Raw genomic sequence first — 27,981 nt, 5'->3', positions numbered from 1 at the left:
CACAGGGAGAGCACCTCGTGAAGACGGAGGCAGCGATTGGAGTGACGGAGGCAAGAATCCCCAAGTGTTTCTGGCAACATCAGAAGCTGAGAGAAAAACACAAAACAAATTCTCCTCTAGAGCCTTCAGAGAGAAAGCCTGGCCCTGCCAACACCTTTGATTTTAGACTCCGAGCCTCCAGAAGTATGAGAGAATAAATTTCTGTTATTTTTTTTTCAACGTTTATTTATTTTTGGGACAGAGAGAGACAGAGCATGAACGGGGGAGGGGCAGAGAGAGAGGGAGACACAGAATCGGAAACAGGCTCCAGGCTCTGAGCCATCAGCCCAGACCCTGACGCGGGGCTCGAATTCCCGGACCGCGAGATCGTGACCTGGCTGAAGTCAGACGCTTAACCGACTGCGCCACCCAGGCGCCCCTAAATTTCTGTTATTTTAAGGCACCCAGTTTGTTGGTACTTTCTTATGGCCACCCTAGGAAACTACGGTATCCAGGTGCCCTCTCTATAGACCACCTTATTTCTGCTGAAGTCTGACCTTGCAGCTCTCTGGATGTCCTCATCTCTGTCCTATGTCTCTGATGACGCATCTAACATGACAGTCCAAGCTTCCTAGCCTGCCCCCAAAACGACCTTTCTCCCACCCATGATACCACCAAGTAACCTGGTAGGATGAATGTGGACCCGCTGCTCGGGTACCAGAAAATGGTGACACTAGCCGTGTGTATACACGAGGCAGTCACTACAAAAATGGAGTGACTTTCTACACCCAGCTCCTGGGAAACAGCTTTCCATCAGGGTGAAGCTTCCACCAGCGCTACAAGTTTGGCAGGCAAAGAGCAAATGGTGGAGCCCGTTCCAGCTCACAGCAGGACCCCGGCAGAAAGAGGCAACGTGCCGCGGTTCTCTGAGACTCACATCTGCTGCTAGCCTCAACCTCAGGGGACTTCTCCGTAAACAGTCGTTTCTGTCCCCTGGCAAGCTAGCAAGTGTGATGGGTTCTGTGGCTTGAGTTCGAGACAATCCAGGCTCTGTCTTCTTGTCTTGTTGTAAAAGGCCCGGCCTGAAACTTTGGAAGAGATGTTTCACAGAAGTCCCCAGGCTTGACCGGATGGGCTTGGTCCTTCCACTGTGACCCTGCTGGGCTAAGCCTGGCGGTACAGAGTTGTGCACAAGATTCTCCCAAGCCCCAAGCATATAATCTCAGAGTTGGAAGATGCTCCTGCTGGTGATTATGCCCAGCAGTGCAGAAATAGAAGGGTTGGGCTTGAGTCAGTTCGGTCCAGAGCTACGCCTTCCGATACAGTAGTCATAGCTACGTGTGGCCACTGAAGTGTGAACTTTAATGATTTAAAGTGAAATATAATTTAAAATTCAGTTCGCCAGATCAATACTCCTCAAAGTTTGGTGTTTTTTTAAATTTTTATTTTTGAGAGGAAGAGAGAGAGAGAGAGAAAGAGCATGTGTGAGTGGGAGAGGGGCAGAGACAGAGGGGGAGACAGAGGATCCGTAGCAGGGTCTGTGCTGACATCAGCGAGCCCGATGTGGGGCTCGAACTCGTGAACTGCAAGATCATGACCTGAGCTGAAGTTGGACGCTCAACTGAGGGAGGCGCCCAGGTGCCCTGCTCCTTAAAGTTGAATGAGCGCTTAAATCACCCAGAGATCTTGTTGGGCTGGGGATTCTGAATCCACACGCCTGAGGTGCGGCCTGAGATTTCACTGCTGGTCCACAGACCACTCCTTGAGTGGGCGGTTATAGCACGCAGCTTGCGAACTAGGACCCTATTGCTGCCTGAAGGGTCAGGCGGATAAATACACAAGTGAACTGCAAATGGAAAGACAGAGCTGAAGGAAATGGTCTGAGGAAGATCACGTGGTTTGAGGAGGGTCACATGGGCGTGAGTCAGCACAGCGAGGTTAAGAGCTGCACTCTGGAGCCACACCGTCCAGACTCGTCTTGACTCCATCACTTCCTAGTGTGTCCCTGGGCAAATGACCGCTAGACCTCAGTTTCTCTATCTGTATAATGGGGACAGTACCAGTACATTTTTCACAGAGCAGTAGTGAGGACTCTGTGAGTTAGCAGAGTTAAGACGCTCGAAACAATGCCCAAAACATCAATAGACACGAAGCAGGTGGTTGTTAAATGAACACAACATTCTGCTTCCAGGCAAGTGACGAGGGTTTATCCCGATGCATTTCTGACCAAGGGTATGTCACTTGGATCTAAATAAGACTAAAAATGGTGGAGTTGAGAGTTGGGCTCTAACTGACCGCCATGGTCCAGAGAAGCCAAATAAATGGGGTTGTTTCATTTTCTGCAGACAGGAGCCACTTGGCGGATATCCTGGTGAGCCTCACCTAAATGTTGCCCCTTTCAAATGCCTTCTCTCAAGAGACATTCTACTGTTGGCTGATGTTGAGTAGAAGTCTGCAACCGGACTTTGTACAGGTTTTATAGAATCTATCACTTAAATTTGAGACATTGCCCTTCGCCATGTGTCAGCAAAACAGATTTGAGTTGTTAGAGGGAACAGGACACAGGTTCTTGCCTGGCATTGATCATTTTTTAAACCTTTGTTCTCCCCAAAAGCAAAGAGCCCAGCCAGCAGCGAGTCAAGAGATGGGGCTTCTCTTTCGACGAGGTATTGAAGGACCAGGTGGGGCGGGACCAGTTCCTAAGATTCCTGGAGTCCGAATTCAGCTCCGAAAACCTCAGGTAACTCTCTCGAAGTTGGGCGCGGTGTGTACAAAGAAATTTGCAGAATCAGTCTCTCTTTCTGCCTCCCTTTCTCGATGAAATGTGATGGTTCAAACTCAAAGTCCAGCTAATCTGTCTAAGGTTGAAATGGAGAAGGACAAGCTTGATGCGTCACTTTGGTATCACCATGCTAGCACTTTCCAAAACCAACATTTTTGTTCTTTAAATCCAAACATTTGTTCAAGTTGTCGGAAACATGCCCACAATAATAAGTAAATGATCAAATGGGTTTTATGACACCGTGCGTTAACTAAAACCAGAAAACCGTGGAGCTTCAGAGTGGAAGGCACCTCAGAGAACCTCTCCTTCAAAACTTCTCAGTCTGGGGTCCTGAATACTCGACAAGCTAACCGGAAAACAAGAGACATCCCTGAGCTCACTTCAGAATTTCAAAAAGCCAAAGTAAATACCACTCAATACCTGGCGACATATCTGTAAAAACTAATTAAAATATGCTTTTCCTTTTGGGGGGGAATTCTATCAACTCCATGTCATGTTTGCTCTGGTCACCTGCCGCCAGTGAGAACATCTGATCATTTCCATTGGTCTCCAGCTAATCAAGATGAGGGGAAATGTATTGATGTATTAATCATAGCTGTTCAGTGGAAGAAAAAAACCAAAACTTTCAAAACATGAGGTCCATTGAGAGAGGGGGGGAAAAGGAGAGCATTCAAAGGGAAAGGGTTTGTTGTCATGAAAAGTCTGGGAACTTATGGTTTATTCAGGCTTCTGCTGTATCAGATGTAGACACAGAAGCCTATGGAAAAGGTGACTGGTGTAAGACCCCTGAGTGATATTAGCAAACTGGTGGCTTCTCAGATGGACATCTCAGGGTTTTTCTCTTGGCACCAGCTTCTTTTTTATATGCTAGGTTAATTGCCATCTTCCAAGGGTTGCTATTTTCTAGCAAGGGTGGTTTTATTAATTTTTTTCTTATTTTTTAACTTTAAAAAGTCCGAGAGCTACTGTGGGCAAAGGACTGCTCGCTCCAGGGTTAATGTGCAAAGTCCATGTTATTTATTTGGTAGTAGAGACCATATCAGCCCCATAAATCAACCACGCAGTCTTTATCCCACACCTATGCTGTATCAAGCCCTGCAAGAGTCTGCCGGGGGATGCAGAAAAGTCAAAATGCATGATCCTCACCCGCAGGGATCTCGTAGGCCCTTGACGAAAAAGCACAAGAGACTATTAAATCGTTAAATGACTGTAAATGAGAATAAACACTAAGAACTGTTTTGGAAGTGTTTTTTTCAAAAAAGGGAGGAATGAATGTAAGCCAGAGTAGGCCAATCATAAGCTGGTCTTTGAAAAACACACAGGATACTGATAGACAAAAAAGAAGGAAGGAGAGTATTCTACGCAGGAAGACCCAACGAGCAAAGGTGTGGCAGTGGGAGTCTCCCATGTCACACAGATGCCAGTTAACTGTATGTATCTATGCCTTTCTAGGCGGCCAGGTGCCTGTTGTAAAAACAGACTAAGGCTGCATATCTGATTCTAGGTCAGGACACAGGATTTCTTTCCTTATGCTGAAGCATTATTCTAAACACACCTCAGAGCTTCGCTTCAATTCCTAGTCAAGCATTTGGAACAGAAAGCTTGACTTCTAAAACTCCTCATTACGGTGGGTTCAGACCAGCCTCCCAGGCCATAAATGGAGGTGGGTCCTGATTAGGAAGCCACGCCCTCTATGGCCAGCATGATGCCCTCAGACAGCCTCTCTGTGCCCTAGCTCAGCCCCAGGACCCACCCAGAGCTTGGTCCCCATGAACCACCCCTGGGAGACTATTTCTCTTTGTCATCTCTGTCCCACGCAGGTCAACATAAAATGGTACAGAGGTCTCCTTTACCTATTTCTTAGCCCATGAGTGGCCTTATGATCCCCTGCCACCTGCACCATTACGGAGACTTGGAAGAATGACCACAGGGTCCTGGCCATTCTGAGCGGGAGCATCTACTGGCTCAGCACCTCCTGCCCAGTCTGAGTATAGCCAGGGCCACATATCGGTTCAGACTAGTGTAATGAAAACCCATTACATTTAGGGCCAGGAGTACATGGAGGAGCATGTCCCCGGCAGGTGCTCAGCACCTCATCCTGCCGTTACCTCTCATGCCTCTGCCAGCTCCTTCCCCCCGGGGCCAGGAGGCTGCATTCAACCCTAGGTGAAAGACTGGGGGGGGGGGGGGCCTTGTGAGTATGCCGGTGACTAATCTACACCCCCAGCATGAATGCATAAATCCACACTTAAAGAGGGTCCCCTCTGATCCATGACAGGAGAGAGGATAAAGAAAATAGAACAGCCAGAGATAAAAAGTACAGCCCAAGAGCTTATAAAATCCTCTCTGGAGGCCCAAGTTCCACTTTTATGATATTCAGCATAATTGGATGTATGGGGGAAAGTTCAGTTTGAAATCACACAACTACTTAGGACTCTTCGGTCATCCATAACCAGGTGGTTTCCTCCCTCCTCTTTGGGCCACAGATTTTGGCTTAGCACCCACCATGACCCAGGGCCCAAGGACTCAGAGCTGTCCAGCACAGCCATGGCACCCTGCAGATGCACCCCCAGCCATGTGAACGGGGCCCCCTGGAGCTGCATAAGGGGCATAACTCAGGGATCCTGCCAGCCCGTTGTGTTGGCCACCTTGGGGGGGTCATCTCTTTGCCCCAGGATCGATCAAACAGCCCGGGCAACAGGCGTCAGAGGATGCGAGGCAAAGAGACCAACCAGAACTCGACTGGATACATTGCAAAGGGCATCTGCATTTTGTCTTCCTGTGCTCCCCTGCATCTCTCTAGCTAGAGGGGTGCTTAGATCATCACATTTTTGCCCGGCACCTGGAGTGCCAGTTAAGTAGGCAAGTGGTTGAATCGGTACCAGAACTTCAGGGTGCAGAACAGAGGAGCCCCAAAGAGACGTAGAAATCACTCTCACAATGTCACCCTGGATCCTTTAAGGAAAAAAGATGTCTGTGATAATGTGATGTAAGTTCAAGTCCCTTTATATCTTTTTTTTTTTTTTTTTTTGGTGAGATGAGGGAGGAGCGTCATCATCAGGGCCTGGAGGGGGCACGGCCAGTGCATTTTGCTGCAGCCAGCGCGGAGTGAGAATGTGTGCTCTCTGGGGCACCCTGCGCTGAGCCCGGGGCTCCATTCTGACAGGGTGGGCCCCTGGAGACAGCTGCTTGCTCGGGTCTGTGGAATGCATGCGGGCTCCCATTCACGAGGCCAGGGCCTCAGGGCTCTGAAGCAGTGACTTGGAGTGCATTATCTGACTTTGTCGTCCTTCTCCCTTCTCTGTGCATTTTCCGAGAAGGGTGACAGGAGCCCCTTGTCCACTTTTGCCCCCTCCCCATCCCCTCTTCGCAAACCTGTGTCCTCCCTGGCTCGACACCCTCTGCCGCACGGCAGGGCAAGAGTTAAAACTCAAAACCCACAGCAAAGAGCGTTCCCCGTACATTTTTTATGAGCTGTAACATCTCCTGAGAGAACGTGGTTGTTCTTCTAACCTGCAGATTGATTATCCCCGTTCCACACAGTGTCAGCTGAAGGGAGAAGCAATTAAAGAGAGCACAGGGGAGTCTCCAGGTTTGCCTGGAGAGCTCCCATCTCCAGTCATGGCCCCGGGTCCTGGGAGGACCTGGGAAGGTTCACGAGACCCAGAGGGACTCACCACTAACCAAACACATGATTAATCGGAACAGGGGTGACTCACATATCGCCATGATAATCTGGGGCACCTCAGCCACTGCCCAGTGAACATAACTCAGCTGCTGTGGTGCTGGTGGAGGTGGCCGTTTGTAGGCCCCGAAGGATTTCTGCCCAACTGGGGAACCAAGTCAAGTTGCATCCATTGTTCCTGAGTCTCTGTTGACCAGCAGAGGGCACAGAAAGCCTTCCTTCGGCATAGAGTTTGCTTTCCTCCGGGAACGAACTAAAAGCTAGATTTTTCTAAGCCGTGAGAATCCTAGTTTATGAAAAAAAAAAAAAAATAGGTAAACTGAGACCTGAGGGGCTGCCCGGACGCCCTGGCAAGATGGAGAATGCAGACAGCTGCGTGGTTTTCCTGCTTCCAGCCGGCCTCGAGGAGAAAAACCCCACTCCCCGCCAGCACCATGGTCCTGGCGACAGAGGAGGCCACCTGGGGCAGCCCGGGACTGCCCCCCAAGTCCCACCCACAGCTGCCGGGCCCTGTGGCGGCCGAGCCCAGGCTGCCTCCCCACAAAGGCTGGTGTCTGCCCGCATTCCTGAACCATCGACACGGATCACATGCCGACACACGGGCTGCCTCCCCACGCTCTGACGACTCCAGCGGAGCAGGACAGATGGTCTCCCTAATACCAGCAAGTCCTTGCGGCCTGCCTGTCAGGACAGCCCTTCTGCTGCAAGCCGTAGAGGCTTAATGCAAGATGTTGGCATCTTCCTCCCGGCTGGTGTCCTCAAGGAGGGGCGCTACCTGCGGGCTTTTGATGAGGCGGAAGCCGCACAGGCCTCCGTGGGCCTCGCATCCGCAGTAGGCGTGTGGCGGGGAGCTCCGTGGCCCCGGCGAGGGGTGTGTGGCCGGGCAGCCGGGGCCCCGGGGCCTGTGGGCTCGCAGATGGCAAACGCAAACCCGAGCCTGCTCTGAATTTCAAATTGACACAGAGGTTCCTCGGAGCCGGGGACGGTAAACACGTATGGATGTCGGGATGCTGTTGTGACAGCACTTTGGCCGTCACCTGAGAAGGGTAAGGCGGGTCACCTCCAAAGCAGACAGAAGGCTGAGAGGATCCCCGTGGGTGCAGCAGGGAACACTGCTGGCTAAGGGAATGTCATCTCCTCCTCCTCACCTTCTAGCCTGTTGTCTCTTCTCCTCCTACTTAATAAAAAAAAAAAAAAAAAAATCTTGGTTTATGACAAAGGGAACCTTTTAACTGTGTAAAAGTTGGTTACATTTGACTCTGGAATCTCCATTTACATCCACTTTAGACCTTCTCTAGACCCAGCAGAGGGATGTGCAATAATGTGGCTCCCAAATCATCCTGCCAGAGGGACCCTGAGGCCTCAGGAACCACAGGAGCCTGCAGACCTCAGAAGCTGCTGGGTCCTCAGGGCCTTCCCGGAGCTTGAGAGCTCCTCCTCAGAGCAGATTGGAACAAGGGACAGAAGGTGACAGAAGGTGACGCCCCACGTGACATTGATTGAGGGAGCAGCAAATTGCCTGGGTACCATCCATGTGTGTGAGAGACTGCAGAGTCTGGGAGGGCTGGGAATGATGCTGGCGCAGAGAAGCTGTCTCCAGCAGCAGGGGTTGGGGGTGGGGAGGGGGGGATCAGCCCAGAGGCGACTCCCTGAGGGAGCCAGGACTCAGCCCCAGCACGTGGCTGCAAAAGATTCACCCGCTAGCACTCCTTCGAGTCCTTTGAAAAACCCACACCAGCTTCCTTCTTCAGAGCTGGGTTTCCTCAATCTCACCCGCCCATCAAACACTGCCCTGCAGACGAAGAAAACCTATGGGCGCTGTCATCACCAGATGACCATTTTCATCTGTAAGTGTTCCGGCCACCTCTTTTCATTCCATGGCAGTCCTGGAGGGTGGGCTGGAGACGCCTAAGGAACCTGAGCCGCAGGGCTGGGACGTAGAAGAGCCCCGCTCCCCAGTGGGGTCTCCGGGGCCCCCTGAGCAACCAAGCAGGTTTGCGGTCCCATTGAAACTCCCCCTCCGCCCCTTCGCACTCAGCTCAGAGAACGCTCACTGTTCCCTCCCCAGTAGCCAGAGGACGTGAGCTGCAGAACTGTGGCAGAAGGAAAGGTGGCCGGTGCGGAGGGCCAGGCGATGACGGATGGCAGCAGCAAGAGCCCCTGGCAACTTCTGCCGGGCCTCCCGAGGAGAAAGCCCAGCACTGAACCTGTGGCCACCGCCCTGACCCCTCCGCGGCTCCCACCCCCCCCTCCCCGGGACCTGAAAGCATTTCAGTTGCACCTGGTTGGGAAGTTCTTCAGACCCACATCACATATCTCTCCGCCCACTGCATACCCATTGTACAGATGAGGAAAGAGATGCCTGGAAAGGCACAATTCCAAGACAGCGGCATAGTCAAGATGAGGACAGAACTGTGTCTTCTGATCTTCTAGTCGACCGAGGTCACTAAGCCTCCTTCCCTGCCTCTCGCTCTTCAGGACCAACAAGGAAACCATGAGGGTCTTCTTTGAAGAGATTAGAATCCCAAATGGCAAAGCAGGGGAAGAGTTGGACTCCACCCTGCCCCTTGCACACACCTGTCCTTGGGGAAATGGGGCTGTATTACCACAGTTGGCCACTAAGTGGTGCCTTTGGGCCATGCACTTGGCTCCAAAGACAATTCTATGAAGAGAACCAGAAAAACACGCTTAACCTTTTTAAAAAAAAAAAAACAAAAAAACAAAAAGGAAAAAACAAGTACGTCTTACTTTGGGTGCAATTCCATGACAGATTGAATACACTTTCCACCATGCCGTGGTTCAGCTTCTCCTGTCCCTGCCCTTTCATTGACTTGAGTACGTGTGATTCCTGTGGCTGTGGGAACCACATAGCCCGGGGCCTGTCCTCATGTCTCACTGATGGGGAAACTGGCCTGTCCTGTTCACAAGGCACAAAGTGTGCTACCCAGATCTGGGTACTGCTGCAAGCCCTCCCCAGGGCTGCCTTGGGAACCATCCTCACAACCGGGAGCTGTTGTCCGAGCTTGGTCCTGTTTGCTGCGGCTCTCAGCAGAAAAGAGCTCACACCCAGCACTTCCAATGGCCGCTGCCATACTGATGCTGAGAAATTCATGAAAGGCACGTATGGAAGCGAGCGAGAGGTTTTTCTTTCCAGTGTTCCCTGGAGACTCTTTTGCCATAGAGGTTCCCCGCGTGTGCCTCTTCAGCTATGTTTCTGATGAGCCCATCTTCAATCCAACAGCCATTTACTGAGCACCTACTATATGCTAAGCACCATGCTGGACACTGACCTCGCAAACTGGCTCTTTTTCCATCTTTAACATGAATAGCGGGAGCCTTCCAGCTCAGGTCTTCTTTATGATCCTAAGATTCTATCTGCCTCTTGGGATTTCCTTTCTTTTGATGCTGCTAACTGATCCCAAGCAGATATAATAAGGGAAGTCACTTTGTCTGTGTCAGGGCACCTATATAGAGTGCTGGCTCTCAACCAGGGGTGATTTAACCTCCCAGGGGATGTTTGGTAATATGTGGAAACATTTTTGGCTGTCACAACGTGGGGAGGGGTTACCACTGGCATCTGGGGGGTAGAAGCCAAGGTTGCTGTTCAGCATCCTACAATGCACAGGGCAGCCCCACAACAAAGAATTATTGAGCCCAAAATGGAAATAGTGCTGAGGCCGAGAAACCTTGATGTAAAGGGAAAGAAACCTCTTTTTGGTAACCAGAAGCACAATGATTTTCTAATGTGCACTTCTTTTCTGTTCTCCACAATAACGGAGCACCCTTTGAATTTTCAGCAGTCCCCATTGTCTTTGTTACCTAGGTAGTGGCAGCAGGGAAGGCTGGGCAATACAGCAGAATGAATTTCGTGGGATGTCAGTTCTGGGACCACATCCAGCAAAGTCCAGATGCTGAGCCCCCTGGAACTGACTTTCTTTATGCTTCCACATCAGGTTCTGGTTGGCTGTCCAAGATCTCAAGAAACAGCCCCTGCAGGATGTGGCCAAGAGGGTGGAAGAAATCTGGCAAGAGTTTCTGGCTCCAGGGGCACCAAGTGCGATCAACCTGGACTCTCACAGCTATGAGATAACCAGTCAAAATGTCAAAGACGGAGGGAGATACACATTCGAAGATGCCCAGGTTTGTCTATCTGCGTGCATGCTTTCCACTCAAAAGATGTTCATTTGTCCACTCCGCCACCCCACCCTTTAATATAGGTCCAAGGCATTGTGGGTAGCTAGAATTTCAGGTTTTATGGTGTGTAAGGCCATCAGGGGAAACCATTCCAGGTAGGTGTGTAGTGAAATTCTTCCTCGGATTGTCTTCCTCGATTAGTTCCGTTACATAGAGATAGACATTTAGTTACAGGTGTTACCTTATCCGGGAGAATCTCAAAGTGTTTTTACGAAATCGTAAGTCCTATAGTAAGTCCGTGGGGGGATCTGGAAACCATAACACAGCATCAGCACAGTGGGTGTAGTCAGCTGCCAGGACTGTGAGTCGAGCCCACATCTAACTGTGAAGCCCACACTCATACTACCACCCTACACTGCTTCCATAGTGATTTCCAACTCTGCAGTTACTATTTAGGGAGCTCCTCTGCATCCCAGGCCCTGTGCTATGTGATAAGATAGCATAAAGAAGGGCAAAAGCTCCTGTCCTCAAGGAAATTACGGGCTAGTCGGGGAGAAAGACAAGAAAACGGGGAATGTTACCAATGTGGGAAGTGCCCAAAAGGGGTGAGCTCCCGGGTCTAAGGAAGCCCACGGGAAGGACTCCTGTCCCTAGATGCCACAATTGGGCACAGGTTTTGGGGAGGCTGGTGAAAGAAGCAGAAGCCACAGAAGCCACTCTAAATAGCAAGCTTTACCTTGAAGGCTGGAAGGTACTGTTTCTAAAGATAAGCATATGGTCAGTTTTCTACTTCCTGGCCTCTCACTGTGATTCCCTCTCATCCATCCTACACCTGGTGATGGGGCTTAAGGTTTCACTGTTGTCTCCTCAGCCCTCTTCACTTCTCTCACCTGTGGGGTCCCACATAGAGAATTTGCATAGTTTGCTTTCCTACAGACATTATTGTCTAATTTAGGAAACTCAGTGGCCCTGATGCAAATAATAGCATGGGAACACAACCAGTGTCCCTTGTCATCCAGATTTACCTGGTTATTTGCTCAGGACTTCAGAATGGAAGCACCTTCCCAAGCTCAACACTGTAACTGTCTTTCTCTTCCCCTGGCCATGAGCTCCATTAAATGCTGGTCCCAGGCAGATTTGGTTCAATGTTATTGCTTTATGAAAGCTCAAGTCCCTCACCTTCTTTGCAGCTTCAAAGCAAAATATTTAAGTCATGATAAATCTTTTTTTTTTTTTTTGGTATGTGTCTGTGTATATGCTCTCAAGCACGTATTGATGTATCCTGGTAAGGATAGTGATGGAGAAGCCCCTTGGGTGATAGGGAAGTTCCTTGGGTGATAGAGAAGCTCCTTAGGTGATAGAAAAGCTCTATGGGTGATGGAGAAGCTCCTTGGGTGATGGAGAAGCTCCTTGGATGATAGAGAAGAGCTCCTTGGATGATAGAGAAGCTCCTTGAGTGATGGAGAAATTCCATGGGTGATGGAGAATTTCCATGGGTTATGGAGAAACTCCCTGGGTGATGGAGAAGCTCCTCAGGTTATAGGAAAGCTCCTTGAGTGATGGAGAAATTCCATGGGTGATGGAGAAGTTCCATGGGTGATGGAGAAACTCCCTGGGTGATGGAGAAGCTCCTCAGGTTATAGGAAAGCTCTTTGGGTGATGGAGAAGTTCCTTAAGTGATGGAGAAGTTCCTTAGGTGATAGAGAATCTCTTCACATGAATGATCTGAAACACACAGCTCAACTCTCCATTATTCATGAAATATAAGACTAGAGATACTTGTCAGAACCATGATGCACCCCATCTACTATTATCACTCTGAGCATGACATCAGGAAGGATTTATTTTAATCTTTTATTATGGAAGCGTGTAAACATGTGGAAAAGTGGAAAGAGCAGGACAACAAACCATTATGGATTCTCATCCAGCCTGAGCAATCATCAATACAAGACTGATCTTATTTTGTATCCACACCTACTTTTTCAGCTACCATTGGATTATTTTTATCTTTTTTTATTTTTAATTTTTTTTAATGTTTATTTATTTTTGAAAGAGAGAGAGAGAGAGAGAGCCAGGGAGGGGCAGAGAGAGAGGGAGACACAGGATCCGAAGCAGGCTCCAGGCTCTGAGCTGTCAGCACAGAGCCCGACATGGGGCTCAAACCCATGAACTGTGAGATCATGACCTGAGCTGAAGTCGGACGCTTAACTGACTGAGCCACCCAGGCACCCCACCATTGGGTTATTTTGAAAGTAAATCTGAGACATTACATCTGAGACCTTAAAAATTAGCAACACTCTCTTTATATCATTAAATGTCAAACAAGTGTTCAAATTTGTAGCAGTTGCATAAATGCCATTTTTTAATCTTATTTTAAAATCCAAATCAGGCCCACACACTGCAATAGATTGACATGTCTTCCAAGTGCCTTTTAATTTACAGGTTTCCTTTATATCCCTATTTCTCCCTCACTGCCCTCTTACATTTTATTTCATGAAGAAATTGTATTCTTTGTCCTGTAGAGATTCCCACAGTCTGGGTTTTTTTTTTCAGCCCAGTGGTGCTATTTAACATGTTCTTCTACTCTATTTCCCATAAATTAATAGTTTGATTTAGATATTTAGTTGGGTTTATATTTGATTCTTGTGGGCAAACCTACTTCATAAAGTATGTTGTCCTCTCTTGTCAGAAGACACATAGGTTCTAGTTTTCTCTCTTTTTGTGATTTTAGCAGCTATTGATATTTTTTTGCTTAGACCCATGAGTTAATTAGGGGTTACAAAATGGTGATTTTCTAATCCTATCATTTTCTGGATTTATCAGCTGAAATACAAATAATCAAATACATCTACTATTAGCTTATCTAATAATGCAATTTATATAGGAAAGATAGGATAAGTGATTCTTTCTCTTTTTTCTTTAGTTTTCAAAATAATGTGTGGTTTCTATCATCTTCTAATGGTGACCAGTTAGGGTTTTTGTTTTGGTTTCAGTATCTTTGTAAACTCATAGGTTTAAACGTATTTGATGTGTTTTAGTCCATTTTGCTTATTATTTTTATTGACGCTTGCATTGGGCCACCTCTAGCCAGTGGCTCCTTTTAACACAGTCCTCGTAGTCTTTGATGTCATCCAAACAGCAAGGAGGCTAAGATGTTCCAGGCCTTTCCCCAGGCCTGGAATCAGCCATTTCTCCAAGGACCCCTAGTTTCTCTTATTGGGAAATGGTTTTTAGAGACCGTAATCTGGGCAATTGGAGGTGCTTGTTGTTCCTGTGTTGGTCATCATTTCTAGGCCTTTTCAGTGGACAGAGCTAGGAAATTAGTGGTTGTTGTTTGTGATAAAGACACATCATAAGTTCATACTGATTCTTTCTATCCAAATTGAAAATTACAGGGGGTTTTATTTAACCTCTTCTTTTTATGTTTGTGCCTCCTTTCTCTATGCTGAGAATCCTGGCTCTCAAGGGTGGTAGCATTCGTACTTCACATCATTACTCATCCACTGTATCCTCCATTACCACAGAGCAGTCTCAGAGCCCAGTGCCAAAACTACCAGCAATAACATGATCGCTGGTTCTTTAATTGCTGCGTAGTATTCCCTTGGGTGGAAGCACCATAGTCTAGCCAACCAGTCCTCTTTTTTTGACATTTATGTTGTTTCTAACTTAAGAAAGATTTGATGGGAAATATTAGGAAGTCAGCAGGTTGTGCCTTGACCAGTTTCTGAATACACAACCTTCGTTAGTACAGTGTTCTGCCATTTTTCAGGTACTTCCGCCAACATTATACCCCACTGTTGAGGCAGACTGGACACCAGGCTACTCAAAGCCTCTCTAAGTTCCTCATTAACTGTTAGGATTGGTCTCCTGGGAATTCAAATAAAACACTCTTCCTAAACAAACTTGTTTCAACCTGTTTGTTTCTTAAGTGCATTTCCACCATAAACATACAATGTGCTTCTAACTAGCAGCGTGACCTTGGGCAATACTTAAACTCTCTGAGTCTTCTTTTCCTCATCTGTAGAACAGAGGTATAGTGGTCCCTACGCATGGGGGTGGAAAGGGGACCAGGTAAAATGAAGCACATCAACAAGTAAAATGATCTGGCCCGCGGTAAGATTGGATAAATACTTACAATTTTATTTTCCTAATGCTATTAATGTATTTGATACTGTTAGGTTTAACATGTTTGGTGAAAAACTTTCAAATAATTGCATGTAATGTTAGCCCCATTTTAGTGTATCTTCCTCCTCAATTTATGTGTATTAGGTGATTATGCAAATAGGGTGACTCTGTAGCCTTTTACGCTAAACCAGGGGTTGGTTAAAACAAAAACCAAAAAACTAAACTTCTGTAAAGGGCCAGACAGGATAAATTTTAGGCTTTGTGGGTCATATGGTCTGTGTCACTACTACTCAACTCTGCGACACAAAAACAGCTATACTGTCACAACATTATAATGTAAACAGCATAAAGGAGTGGTTTGGCTATGTTCCAAACAAACCTTATTTATGGACACTGAAAGTTCAATTTCATATAGTTTTTCATGAAATATTATTCTTTTTACTTTTTTCGACCATTTAAAAATGTAAAGACCATTCTTAGCTCACAGCACATAAAGAAATAGCAGGCCAGATGTGAGCCACACGCTGGAGTCTGAGACCCCTGTGCTACACAGTATATCATGAAAATCATTGAAACACTTCAAGAAACCCAGAAAGGTAGAAAATAGAAGGGTGGGGATGGCTAATCTTCTGTTTCTATGGGAAAGAGGTCAGATGGGATCTGTAGCACACCAAACCAACCTGCAAATATTTCCCAGTGGGGGCTGGAGGTCAGAGAGCAGACGGAGGAAAAGTCAGCCAGTCCCCAAATGCTCACACTGCGTACCCTTCCTGGTCAACACTGCTGCCTTCACCAGCTACACAGGGGTGATGCAGTAGTTTCTAGGTAAGGAAAAGAAGTTCAAATCCTTAGCAGCCCATGACCGCCCAGGACTTGCACTCATATCTCCCAACTTGTTGGCCAAGTGTCTGCGGCTCAGATCCACGGCCCCTGGATTGTTAGTGCTCAGGGCTCGGGTATCATGCTGAGAGCTCAGGAAACTCTGGTCTCTAAAGAAGGGCCCAGCCGGGAAGCAGGCTCTGATCCTGCTTCTGCCACATCCTTTGTCTAAGATTGTAAATGTCTAGATATTTAAGTCTTTTAAGCTTGCTTTCCTCATTTTGTCCAACTGCAAAGTGGGAATGATGACACCCACGCCCTTTGAAATCCTCCCTAGTTGGGATCAGGATCTCTGAGTGGCTTCCTCAGCTGGTCACAAGGGTTCTCATAAGTCCCCTACAGGGGTCAGAACGCCAATGAAATGTGAGCATGTGCCCTACTATCAGGGGTCAGTAGTCAGAATAACGTCTCAGCCAGATTCATGGACTCCTTTGAAATGGGGACTGGGGGTGGGCACAGGCTCTCCCTGAGGATTTTGTTTTTTATCTGACCACATGCATTGTTATAGCAAAGTTAATTGCCTGTGTTTGCTTCCTGTGGAAATATTTCACAAGACACCCCGTCAGCATGGGTCCCGCATTTGCAACTTGTGTTTTGCTGATCCATTTGGCTTTTTTGAAAATTTGGGCCAAGACCAAATCTTCCATAAAGGTCTGTGGGCTGTGACCATAGCCCTCAGCTGTTTGCTGTGTTGTTCCAATTTCATAGATTTAGCTTTGTGAGGGGAGAAAAAAAAGAAAATGGGCCATGATTTTTTTTTTAAAGGACTCAGTTCTTTACACTAAGGATTGACTTCTCTGTCCTCAACCATGGGCATCAGAGGACCTGCACTGTCACTGGCTTGCTATGTGGTTTCAGGCAAGGATCTTGACCTTGCATGCCTTAGTTTTCTTACCTATAAAATGGGGATGATGTCTTCTGTATAGCCCTCTAAGGATTTGGGGGAAACCAGATGAGCTAATGGCCCTGAAAAAAAATTTTTTTTTCAACATTTTTTATTTATTTTTGGGACAGAGACAGAGCATGAACAGGGGAGGGGCAGAGAGAGAGGGAGACACAGAATCGGAAACAGGCTCCAGGCTCTGAGCCATCAGCCCAGAGCCTGACGCGGGGCTCGAACTCACGGACCGCGAGATCGTGACCTGGCTGAAGTCGGACGCTTAACCGACTGCGCCACCCAGGCGCCCCTGAAAAATTTTTAAGTAAAAAGTGCTATGTATTTATGTACATGAACTCACAAAAATTAATGGCTCTAGTATTCCCAAGGTCTTACCATTCCAAGCTTTCTTGGATCAAGAAAACTTCTCCCAAGATGCCCACTTTTCTGAGGAATTCTTAGGAGAAAAATGCAGAAAAAGTACGTGGGAGCCAAATGCTGGGGGCTCACGTGTCATCAGGAAGAATTCAAAAATTCTCACCCTGAAGGTAGTAGGAAAGCTTTGAAGGCTTTGAGAGAAAAAGGGTATCAGAGGATGGGGGGCAGGGAGAGCTGGAGCAAGAGAGGTCTGAATCTTGGGGCATGTAGTCTAAAGCTTTGCTGGTGGTTTTGGGAGGAGAAAATGAAACCGCAAGAAGTATTGAGAACCTAAGACTTCCTCTTTGGGAGTTCACCTCTTTCCAGAGCCTCCCCACAGGCTGCAGGAGGGAGTTGGACATCAATTGGCTGGCACAGTGGCTGCCTGGCTTCAATTTAAAAAGTCTCAGATATTCCCAGGACTGTGTCACTGGGTCTTTTCAATCATGTGTCCGCCTCCCCATCCATCCATTTCTTGAACATTCTCCCATTCCAGTTGGGAGGCCTTGACCTGTGAGCTATGAAGTTCTATAGTGAGGGAAACTGCAAAGGAAGCAGGAGGCCCCAATGACTCTTTGCCATTAGGCAGAGCTTGTCTATAAGCACACCATTCTTTACGAGCAAAACAAAACAGACCTAAGAAAACACTTCATTGGGATTGGATTGGATTGGATTGGATCGGATTGGATTGGTTTGGGTTGGATTGGGTTGGGTTGGATTGGGTTGGGTTGGGTTGGATTGGGTTGGATTGGATTGGATTGGAAATCTGTCCATCAAATGGACTGACGGTTGTTGAACTGGGCAGACCCAACCATCCTTTGGCTCCAGTTCCTTTAGGTTTCTGTGTCGGCTTCAGAGCTGTCCAAGCCCTGCTGCTTTCCTGACCTACAGCAGCTGCTGAAGTGCCCCACTGAGGCCCCTCTGGGTCTTCCAGCACCTCTGGATTTGCAAGTTCTTTGACGGGAGTGGGAATTTGGTCTTCTTACCTTTCATAAGTCCCCATGGCACTAAAGCGATACTCTGCATGCAGTTCAGTTTTTTAAAAATTTCCTTGACAACTCAGTCCAAAATTAGAATACTTTCAGCTGCACCTGTGAAGACAAAGGAAGGACAGTTTGTCCCGTGGCTTTCCACTTTGAAAAATCTTGCCAAACAACCTCGGGGGACACATATAGTAGGTGATCAATAAATACCGGTTAAATTAAATTTCTACAATATGCCAATTCAGCAAAACTTGGAATATCCAATAAGAGTCAGGTGTTCTAGGCTCTGGGAATGTACAGATCCACAGGAGGGCCCCTTCCCCTAAGTAAGCCTCAGTCTAACTTACTGAAACTCTACCTGGCCATCATCCATGCATGGAATGATCAAAGAGCAACCTCAAGACCAAAATGAGGACCAGTAATGAAAGAGATGAGAAATATACCAGCAAGTCTATACCTCCCTTAAGCAGACAAGAAGCCTCTAGTCAAAAGTTTCTATTATTATCTCAACGAAGATGTTTAAAAGGAACTTGATTAAGGAATGCCAGGCTTCTAACATTTCCTTTTTTTAAAAGCCAGAGCCCAACTCTTAAAAACTGAGAACAAACTGAGAGTTGATGGGGGGTGGGAAGGAGGGGAGGGGAGGTGATGGGCATTGAAGAGGGCATCTTTTGGGATGAGCACTGGGTGTTGTATGGAAACCAATTTGACAATAAATTTCATTTATTAAAAAAAAAAGCCAGAGCCCAGTGGAATACACATTTACGTTTGTCCCAGATTACTCAGAAATAGGAGCCTTTGTAGCCTGGTGAAGGCTGTTCATCTTTGCTCTAGTGGTGGAGGTGGGTGGCTTTGTGTGCCTGTATCACAAGACTGCACCAAGTTTCCTGATATTAATCCTCAATTGGAGGGCATTTCCTGGTAGACTTCCCATGCCAGACCTATTTTAATAAAGAATGCCACAGCACTGCTGGCTCCAGGAGTTACTCATTTTATTCTGTGGGTGGTTTTATTTTAGGAAGATGAACAGCAGAGGGAGGGATACATCTTCCAAAAGAACAAATCCGTTGTTTGTGATCTGGTCCTGCTTATTACCACACAGACTAGTAGTTCCTGGAGAGAAGACACCAGAGAACTAAATGCCAAAATTTCGTTGTTGATGCTTCATAGATTTCTTGCACCAAACCCCGTGACTTTGAAGAGGAAAAGGAAAACACTTGTCTAAGTTGATACCCGTGGTATTTGGGTACATGAAAGGCAATACACAAAGATGGCTTCAAAGCTACTCTTATGTAAAGAATAGGAATTGAACCGCATCAAATTACTGCACCTTTTGGTCAAATTGAACATGCTGATACAGATGATTTGCAGGGTAAAGACCAATGAGAATGTACTCTTACATTCTCTTATGATTTGACTGCTGCATTGCATAGAAACAAGCATCCTCTTGTTCTGCTTAGAAGGACAAAGAAACCCAAATGAGGGCTTCTCATTTAAGATCCATATGACTCTAGGATGGTCATCCAAAGCTGCCTCCGTGAGGACAAGCTACCATCTTTCACGCAAGTGGGTATCCATATTGCCATGTCATTCTTTCTGTTGTCTCTCCTATAACTGTTTAGCAGATACTGATTTAGGACCCACATCAAGACTTTACCACTGTGCAACCCTATCTTCTGTCCTCCTGCAGGACCAGTGTTTAAACAAGTGCTAATTTTCCCTAGGCCTCCTCTAACCATGCCTAGGATCTGAAGGCTTTTGGTTTAGGATATTCAAGAGTCTCTCGAAAGGGATCTGCTCAATGACTTGCTTTGCTACACATTTGCTGCTTATGGCTGCCCAAGGGCTCAGTCAGCCCCCAGAGCTTTGTCAGAACAGGCCCTTCCTTCTGGTGTAGAAGGCAAGTGGTACACAGCCTGTGAGGTAAGAAACCCGAGCCAGTTGATCTGGGTGACCCAGCTGTTACCATCACTGATGATGGAGGTAGTAAATGGTTCCCAAAGGGTGGTTCACCTACTACTAGGATGGCTCAGCTCAGGCCTCGAGAGGAGACCCCTAACGTTTCTGCTGGCCACACACTGAGGGCTTCTTTTGTCCCAGCCACGCAGCACTGACGCCCTGGAAACCCCAGCTGAAGGATGATGAAAAGCAACATGGTGCCAGGGAAGAGCATGAGCTTGGGGGGGTCACACATTCTGGGTTCAAATCCTAGCTCTGTACTTGGGCCAGTCACTTAACCTTTTAGAGTTTCGGTCTCCTTATCTATAACGTAGGGCTATTTCAGTCTCAGCACTGATTCAAAGCAAACAATAGCAACTAAATAAAATGATGTAACTGGGCTCTGCCTCACCTTTCCTCCCACCCCAGGGATCTTGCAGTCTTTGGTCTCACCCCCGTGTCATCCCTAGCAAGGGCAGTCACAACACGAAGGCCAATTATTATTATTACTTTACATGTGCACAGTTTTTGTAGTGCTCTCCCTGCTATTTGGGCATTTAATCGTGTGATCGGCAGGGCCGGAGAGGGGCAGAGTCAGGACCTGAATCCTAGTCTTTGGTTTCCACCACTGAACAACAACATCACATTCTGCCTCGCGGGCTCATTTCCTCTAACAGATTGCAACGGACCCAGCAGTTCCCAAAGTCTAGATGTTGTTCCGGGAAGCCTGGGTGTGAAGGGCAGAGATGAGGCACATGTATCTGCAAAAAGAAAAATAGGGCACTTGAAAATCACAAGAAGGGCTCTCGGCATCTGTGCAATGTTCCAGCTGAGTGGTTTCCCACTCCAGGAGGATGTTCGAAGGCTGGGAAATGAGGCCGTAGCTGGTTTAGGACCCCACAGCAACGAGGATATGAGGGTGCTCTCAAGTAATTCAGCTGCTCCAGCAGGCCTGGAAACCAAGGCTCCCGGCGTTTCTCCGATTACCTTCCCCAGTGCTCGTGAGGGTCACTGTGCTTTGCCTAAAATTAAAGGAGATTTCCAAATGAGGACGATCACAGCAAAACATTCTTTGAAGCCGGTGTGGTTTTGAGACAGCTTGCACCGCTCGCTCCTCCCAGCTCCCACGTGTCTTGCACCCTACTGATCCCAGTTGTCTTGCTTCTGCCTTAGCATCCCAGATGAGCAGAGCTCTCCATCCTGGGGCTGGGCCCAGAAAGGGAAATGAGGGTGGAGTGTCCCATCAAGTTGACATCCCGGTACAATAACCGTCAACCGCTCTGGGGGTGTGATGCCCAAACCCCACAGAGAACTGTGGGTAAGATGTCCAGTATGATCTAGGGCCCTAGAGCATCAGTGGCTCAGCCTATAGAGAACCACCCTCACCCTCCCTGGAGTCGGTGATACCCTTCCCTTGTGCGGGGAGGCAGATGTGGACCCTGGTTGTTCTGCTTGTTCATGGTCCACTCAGCTATCTCTTTTTGAGGAAAGGAAGGGGAAGGAAGAAGGAGGAGGAGGGGGAGGAGGAGGAAAACTAAGGAAGAGAGGAAAGAAATGACGAAGGAGGGAAGGGAAGAAAGGAGCGAGAAAAGATGGGAAGGAGGGAGGATGGGAAGGGAAGGTAAGACAAGAAAAGGCAAAGAAGAAATGGGAAGATCAAACTTATTTTTCTCTAGCCCCTGAGGAATTCTGTCAGTGGGGGCTCCCTGGTTCTTCCAGTAGCTCCCTTGCTCTTTGCAGATTCTGGATATACGTTTCCCTTAAGACTGGTTGTCTGCAAAGCAGGGGAAACAAACCAGAACCTCCCATAAATCAGGAGAGGTCACTGCCAAGAGCTTTGTACACTTGCTGTCCCTGGCAGTGATAAACTCATTGCATTTGGGAACTGGCCAAAGACCCTGAGTCCTATCTTAATTCTCGTTCCCAGAAAAACCTCAGCTCTCCGTTCACCCACCCCCTGTTTACTGTCTTTGTGCTTCTTCAACAAAGCTGGCAAGGAGGAAGGAACAGAGCTCCATAAACTGGGCACATCAAAGGCACCATTTCTTGGCTTGGGGGAGCAGCGGAGTGTGGGGGAGAGTCATGGATCTCTGGACTCCGGGAAATAGAGGCCCAGGCCTGAAACCTCCAAGGGCCCTGCCGGGGACACGGGAGATCTGCACACATCATCAGATGGTCTCTCTCAGACCTGTGCCTTGCATCTGCTGTTGTTACTTTGGTGGTTGTTCCCTCACAGGGTAATTTGAGACTGTCCTACTGATGGCCAAGGGCTAGCGATGGCGTTGACAGATTAAGACCGCCTTATTGAACCCACCCCCAACAGGTCATGTCCTCACTCTCTACCTCTCCCCATACCATCCCCACCTTGGCTCTGGCTCTGCAGTTGGCATGTGACATGGAGAAGATGAGAGCAGTGTCCACACTGCTCCTCTGACCCACATGGAGCCCCTGGAGAGTAGACCATCCCGGTCGGCCCCTCCATCCTGCTTGCCCCTTCTTGCTCTGGTTGACCATCTATGCAGCGGAAAGACCAGACTCACCAACCCTCCATCCCCACGGAACTGGGAGATACTTTTCTCTCTGTCCACTCACATCTTCCTACCTTGATGAGGATCTGTGGTTGTTTAGATGATGCTTCCCTCTCTCTGGCAGGGTAGGCCACCCATCCCATATGCAACATTCACAGCACCCTGTGCGTATGCTTCTTCTTTGTAGCTTGTAGCTCAAATACACCCCCAGATCTACAAAGGTGACTTATGGGAGTGGGCCCCACCGCAAGAAGCCAAGCAAAATTCACTAGTGGCTGGACCTGAGACTGCTTTGGGGGGAGTAGTCTATCCCCTTCGCGCATCAATCTTACCTAATAGAATCGAAGCTTCACGACAGCAGGGGCCTCATCTGTCTTATGCAGGCTGTAACCTCAGCGCCTGACAGAGTGCCTACACCTAGTAGGTTCTCGTTAAACACTTGCTGAATATTTCTGTGACTAAATGTTGGGGAATCCGCTTTATCCTGCTCTTTTTTAATTGAGAGGTTCCTTCTTTTAACGGACCAGGCTTTTCCATCCCCCAGTGAGGTTGGCGGAATTAGCTGGATCGGGGGAGAACTGTGTTGCCAAAGCCAGAAGGGCCAGGCTAGGAGAGATTTCCTTACCTTTCTTGGGGCAGTGGAGTGGGGGTGGGGGGGACTGTTTTGTGAGATATACCTCGATTTATATTCCTCTGAGAAGTCAGAATAAGAAGCAGGGACCTGTTAACCTTGGAGAGGGGTTTGGAGAGGGCCCAGGCATGAGTGACAGGTCTCTCCTGATGACTCAGGAGCCACCTGGCTCTGTCAGCCGGACAGAAGCGAAGCCTGAGACAAGAAGGAGACAGTGAGTCATTTTTACTCTGGATTCACATTTGTACCTAAGATTTAAACGTTACAACAATTTAAAGAGACTACGTATGAAAACAAAGACCAAAGCAGTGCTTTGGCCTTAGCTCTGAGGCCATTAGAGATGACCCAAGATGTTCACACATGGGATTCCTTTGAACTGAGTGTGAGCCCCGCTCCCCTTCCATGCAGAGGGCACAAACTGATGTGACCATAAACCACAATACATATGGAGCCTGCAAACTTGCTGGGTGTTAAACTCAGACAAGCACTTCAGTGACCCTGGAAACAATGTAGATTCCACTAACACGGAACCCATATAATAAGAGATAAACACATATTGTTCCCACCCTCAAGGAATTTAAACTAGAGTGGGCTGGATTTTTGTCTGAAATTTGCAGGAAGTGAAGCATGTTCTCACTAAGTGAATTAAACGCAACACGTCTGGATTATCAAAGTCGGTTCAAATCCAAGCCAATGTTGAGTTTTCTTGGCTCCTTGCAGTGGGCCATCCCATCAGCTGGGTTGCACCCTGCTGTTGTAAACGTGGGGGCATTCCAGGAGGAATGAAGCAGGTGCCTGAACTGAAGATGAGATGGAAAAGGATCCATATGTGGCCAAGGAGTTTGTTGCTTTCTACTTTCACTTTCTTTTGAAGTGGGAAGGGAGAGGCTCCCAGCAAACCCTTGCCGTTGTCAAAGGTTCCTCTGGGGTGCAATAGAAGCCTAGCCAGGTAGCTCTACAATGTGCTCCCCCCACCCCAGCTAAGGGGAGACCTCTCTTCCTCTACCCTCCCCTGGAGGGCAAGTACCCAAGGAAGAGGTCCTTCATGACCAATCCAGCCTCTCAACTGAGCACTGTCTCCTCACTGACCAGCTTTTCCCTCCCTCAAGTGCTGGGGTCCTTGTCCAGCTTCACGGGATGAACAGTGAGTGAACATAAGGGAAGATGCGTCCTCTGCCAAGCCAGCCTCTGCCGGCAATCCCACATCCCTAGTTAAAGCCCACTGTCCCTCTTAATAGGTCCTCTCTTGCGACAGCCAGGCTCTCCTGCTGAGGTACTTTCTATCACAACTGACAAGTAATGCTTTTTCAATCAACAAACTCCCTCTTTTAAGGAACCAGGCTTTTCCTGCCCTTGTTGAGGACAGATCCGTCAGGAAGGGCCCACAAACTATAGGAATTAGCTGGAAGTCAAGGGTGAAATTCATCACCAAGACCAGAATGCAAATGCCTCGAGGAGCCCAGGAGAAGAGAGAACACTACGCCACAGCATCTGCCCCTCCTGGATAGAAGCCTTAGGCCCGCTGCGCTTGCTCACGTGCTCCACAAACGGTTGCCAAGGGCACCCTTTCAGGATGGGATGGTGACCCTAACATGTACAACTGACCTAATTGCATCATTGCCTATGTTTTTTTTTTAATTAAGCCTTTTCTTCATTTTCTTAATGTTTATTTATTTTTGAGAGATAGAGTGTGAGTGGGAGAGGGACAGAGAGGGAGGGAGACACAGAATCTGAAGCAGGCTCCAGGCCCTGAGCTGTCAGCCCAGAACCCGACGTGGGGCTCCAACCCACAAACTGTGAGATCCTGACCTGAGCCGAAGTTGGACGCTTAACCGACTGAGCCACCGAGGGGCCCTTTTAATTAAGCTTTTTATTTTGAGATACTGCTAGATTCACATGCAGTCATAAGACATAATACAGAGATGTACCATTTATCCAGTTTCCCGTAATGGTAACATCTGCAAAACTATAGTATGATTTCATAACCATGATATTGACATTGCTACATCCACTGAGTATCAGATTTCCCAATTTTACTTGTACTCATGTGCATCTGCATGTGTGTGTGTGTGTGTGTGTGTGTTTAGTTCTGTACAGCTCCATCACGTGTGTAGGACAGACAGGCATTTCATCACTGCAAGAATCTTTCATTTTGTCTTCTTTTATGTTTTTTTAATTTAATTTTTATTTTTTTTATAATTTATTGTCAAATCGGTTTCCATACAACACTAACCTCCCCTCCCATCCCCCTCCCGTCCTTAACCCCTGGCAAGCACTCATCTGTTGTCTGTTTCTATAATTTGTCATTTCAAGAACGTTATATAAATGGAATTGTACAGTATGTAACCTTCTGGGGATTGGCCCTTTTGCTCATCATAATTCCCTTGAGATTCATCCAAGTGGCTGGGTGTATCAGTACTCGGTCCTTCTCAGTGCTGTGCCTGTGGTTTTAATCATTAAGCAATATTGCATCTCAACATGGCACCAAGGCCCAATTACAAAGACTTTGGGACATGACCCTTGAGGGTGTTTCGCGCTAAGAGAGAAAATACATTTTGTTTGGTGTTTCTGGGTGGGGCAAAACAAAACAAACATTGCAAGTGTTTCTAGATGCACGGAAGCATGCCTGTGTGTTTCTTTCCTAAACCAGTGGCCAGTTGGGTTGTGATTCCCCTTAGCCAGTTGGGTTGTGGCTGATAGTTCTTTCTTGCGTCTTCCCACTTCTTCCCCCTCCCAGGAACACATCTACAAGTTGATGAAGAGTGACAGCTATGCCCGCTTCCTCCGGTCAAATGCCTACCAGGACTTGCTGCTGGCCAAGAAGAAGGTATCATTGGGAAGGGCAGGCCCGCCTTTCTTAGCACTGTTGACCCTTGCCTGCTGCTTGCTGCTGGCGTGAAATGAGATGATCATCCCTTGGGTTTTATTTATTTTCTCTTTTCTTCTTTCCCTTCTCTATCTGCTCCCTCTCTAAGGGAAGACAGAACTGTCACCACCCCAGCACCGCCCCCCCCCCAGCTGCCGCCAAGGTCCACAGTGTGGCTTCCTGTCTCCATGTTCCCATTACCTTGGTCTGCAAGTGTTCTGCCCACAGCAGGGAGCGTAACCAAATACTGAGTCCACAGTGGCTTCGCACAAGGATTCAGGGCTACCAGTGACCCCAACGAGTCCCTTAGGAAACCAGAAAGAGACCCTCACTACAAAATCCAACCCCCTCACCACAGATTTTATCTCCCTGACCAACTCAGGGATGAAGATGAGGCAAGGATCGGGGCAGAACATCTGGGTAGAAAATCTTACACGTGCCGAGCCCCTCCTCCAGTTCCCAGTCTGGTCCCGGAAGTCATTCCTGGTATCATTCCCTCCCTGATACCCCTTTCCCTTCCCTCCCCGACCCCACAGCGTTTGCCTTTTCTTTTAGCCATAAAGTAGGTGCACCCCAGCTTCTTATTCCTCCTCCCCTTGGAATCAAGTCATGTTCCCTGCAGACCTTGACGTCTGGAGTTGGGGGCGGGGGTGCCCGGGGACCCTCGGCACGTCAGTGGCGAGGGGCAACTGAAGCAGGAGGAACTCAGCTGGATTTGGGGAAGGAGGGAAGGGAGAGCAGGGAGGGGCATGGGGTCTGGGAAAGGGGAGGCAGGAGAGATGACGGCTCAGGATTCCAGTATCCCTGCGAACCCTCTGCACTTTGCCACCTGTGCTCTGAGACCCACGTGTGGTTAAGTGTGGCTCTCCTTGCACTCAAATCCACACTTTCGTGCCACACTAGCTATGTGCCCCCCTCTTCTCCCCTCCCAGCCAGCCAGCCCCAGTCCCTAAGCATGTGGTTGTCCACCGCCACACTGTCTGTCAGGCCGCGTCCCCCCAGCCACGCGGCCCTTCTTTCTGTGTACTGTCGACCTCATGTGCCAGGATCCTGTCTGCGTATCTGGTCAGTACCATTTAACTCCAGAGTCTAGAAGAGCATTTATATCCCGCCATCCTGCTGTTAGATAGCCCTGAGAAAATCCCTGATAGTCTGAGAAGGGAAAAAGGACTTCTGGAAAGCCCAGGTTGTCAGAAACCCAGCTTTATTGGTTGCCTGCACCCTGTCCATCAAATGTCACTACTGTGATGGAAAATGGAAAGCCTGGCCTCTTGCCAGCTCCCTTACAGGAGGATGTAGGTAGAGGGGGCTCTGATGGAGGGGAACATCAGATGCCCATTTTTTTCAAGAAAGGTTATGGACACTTCTGGTGTCTCCAGCCCAGATCTCATGGGAGATGGTCGAAGCAAATGTTCCCCTTTCTCGTGGCTCCAGACCCTGAACTGATCACAGTCTGGAGAAATTCTGAGGCTCTAGCAGTCCAGCCCCTCCGAGCCCGTCTACATACCCAGGAGAAGCCAGGAGCCACTCAGTCTCCTTGTGGCTTTGAACTCAAGGGGAGAGCACACCCCGGGCTCAGGGAGTGGAGCTGATACTCCTGTGCCTGCAAGTCCTCCCGATTCCGGAGGAGGTCACTGAGTGAGGGAGGAACCCACGGCTTTCTGTGAAACATTACGCATGAAACTCACTAGAATTACCCTCCCAGCCCCCAGATTATAGGACGTTCTTCGGCAGAAAAGCTCTTACCGATGCCAACACCCTTTCATTATCCAGGGGTCAGTTGTTGCCAAAAATAGTGACAAAACCTACTTTTTTTTCCCATTTCTCCCTGAGAGTCTCCAGGTGTGGACTGGATTTGTAACTCAGCATTTTCAGGTAGGCCTAGAGTGCCTTGATTTCAGAGATGGGCTTTCCATGTGACATAAAGGTCCAGATCATGAAGGTACGTGAGAGTCACAAGCTCCAGCTACGAGAGGGGACGAGGACGGGCCTCGCTTTTTCTGCTTTTCCATCTCGTGATGGAGTCTGGAGCCATAGCCTCCTGAGCCTTCATCCCTAGTTCACCCTCTGTCCTAATGATGTCAAAGATAAGGTTAGTCACTCTGGCAAACCAGGTTCTCAAGGGGCAGGTGAGCTGGGTTTTGAGGGCTCCTCCGG

At 48.2% G+C, this 27,981-nt stretch overlaps 1 protein-coding gene across 8 annotated transcripts in view; it reads left to right on the top strand.

Annotated features, from left to right (window-relative positions):
- RGS6 (regulator of G protein signaling 6) overlaps positions 1-27,981 on the top strand; it is a 535,425-nt gene that overhangs the window by 484,786 nt on the left and 22,658 nt on the right. For 7 of the 8 annotated variants that reach the window (XM_047079799.1, XM_047079801.1, XM_047079805.1 and 4 more), the window contains 3 exons: positions 2,594-2,719; positions 10,400-10,586; positions 25,696-25,785. In XM_047079799.1, the coding sequence (XP_046935755.1) occupies positions 2,594-2,719; positions 10,400-10,586; positions 25,696-25,785 (403 nt within the window). The remainder of the gene's footprint in view (positions 1-2,593; positions 2,720-10,399; positions 10,587-25,695; positions 25,786-27,981) is intronic. The other variant, XM_047079803.1, reaches the window with a different exon arrangement.

The sequence above is a fragment of the Lynx rufus genome, unplaced genomic scaffold (assembly GCF_022079265.1).
Source record: "Lynx rufus isolate CCGP_SWC_20201006 ecotype Redwood Valley unplaced genomic scaffold, mLynRuf1.p SCAF_17, whole genome shotgun sequence".
NCBI classification, from domain to species: Eukaryota; Metazoa; Chordata; class Mammalia; order Carnivora; family Felidae; genus Lynx; species Lynx rufus.
Note: the sequence above shows the minus strand (reverse complement) of the source record. Positions and strands in the feature narration are given on the sequence as shown.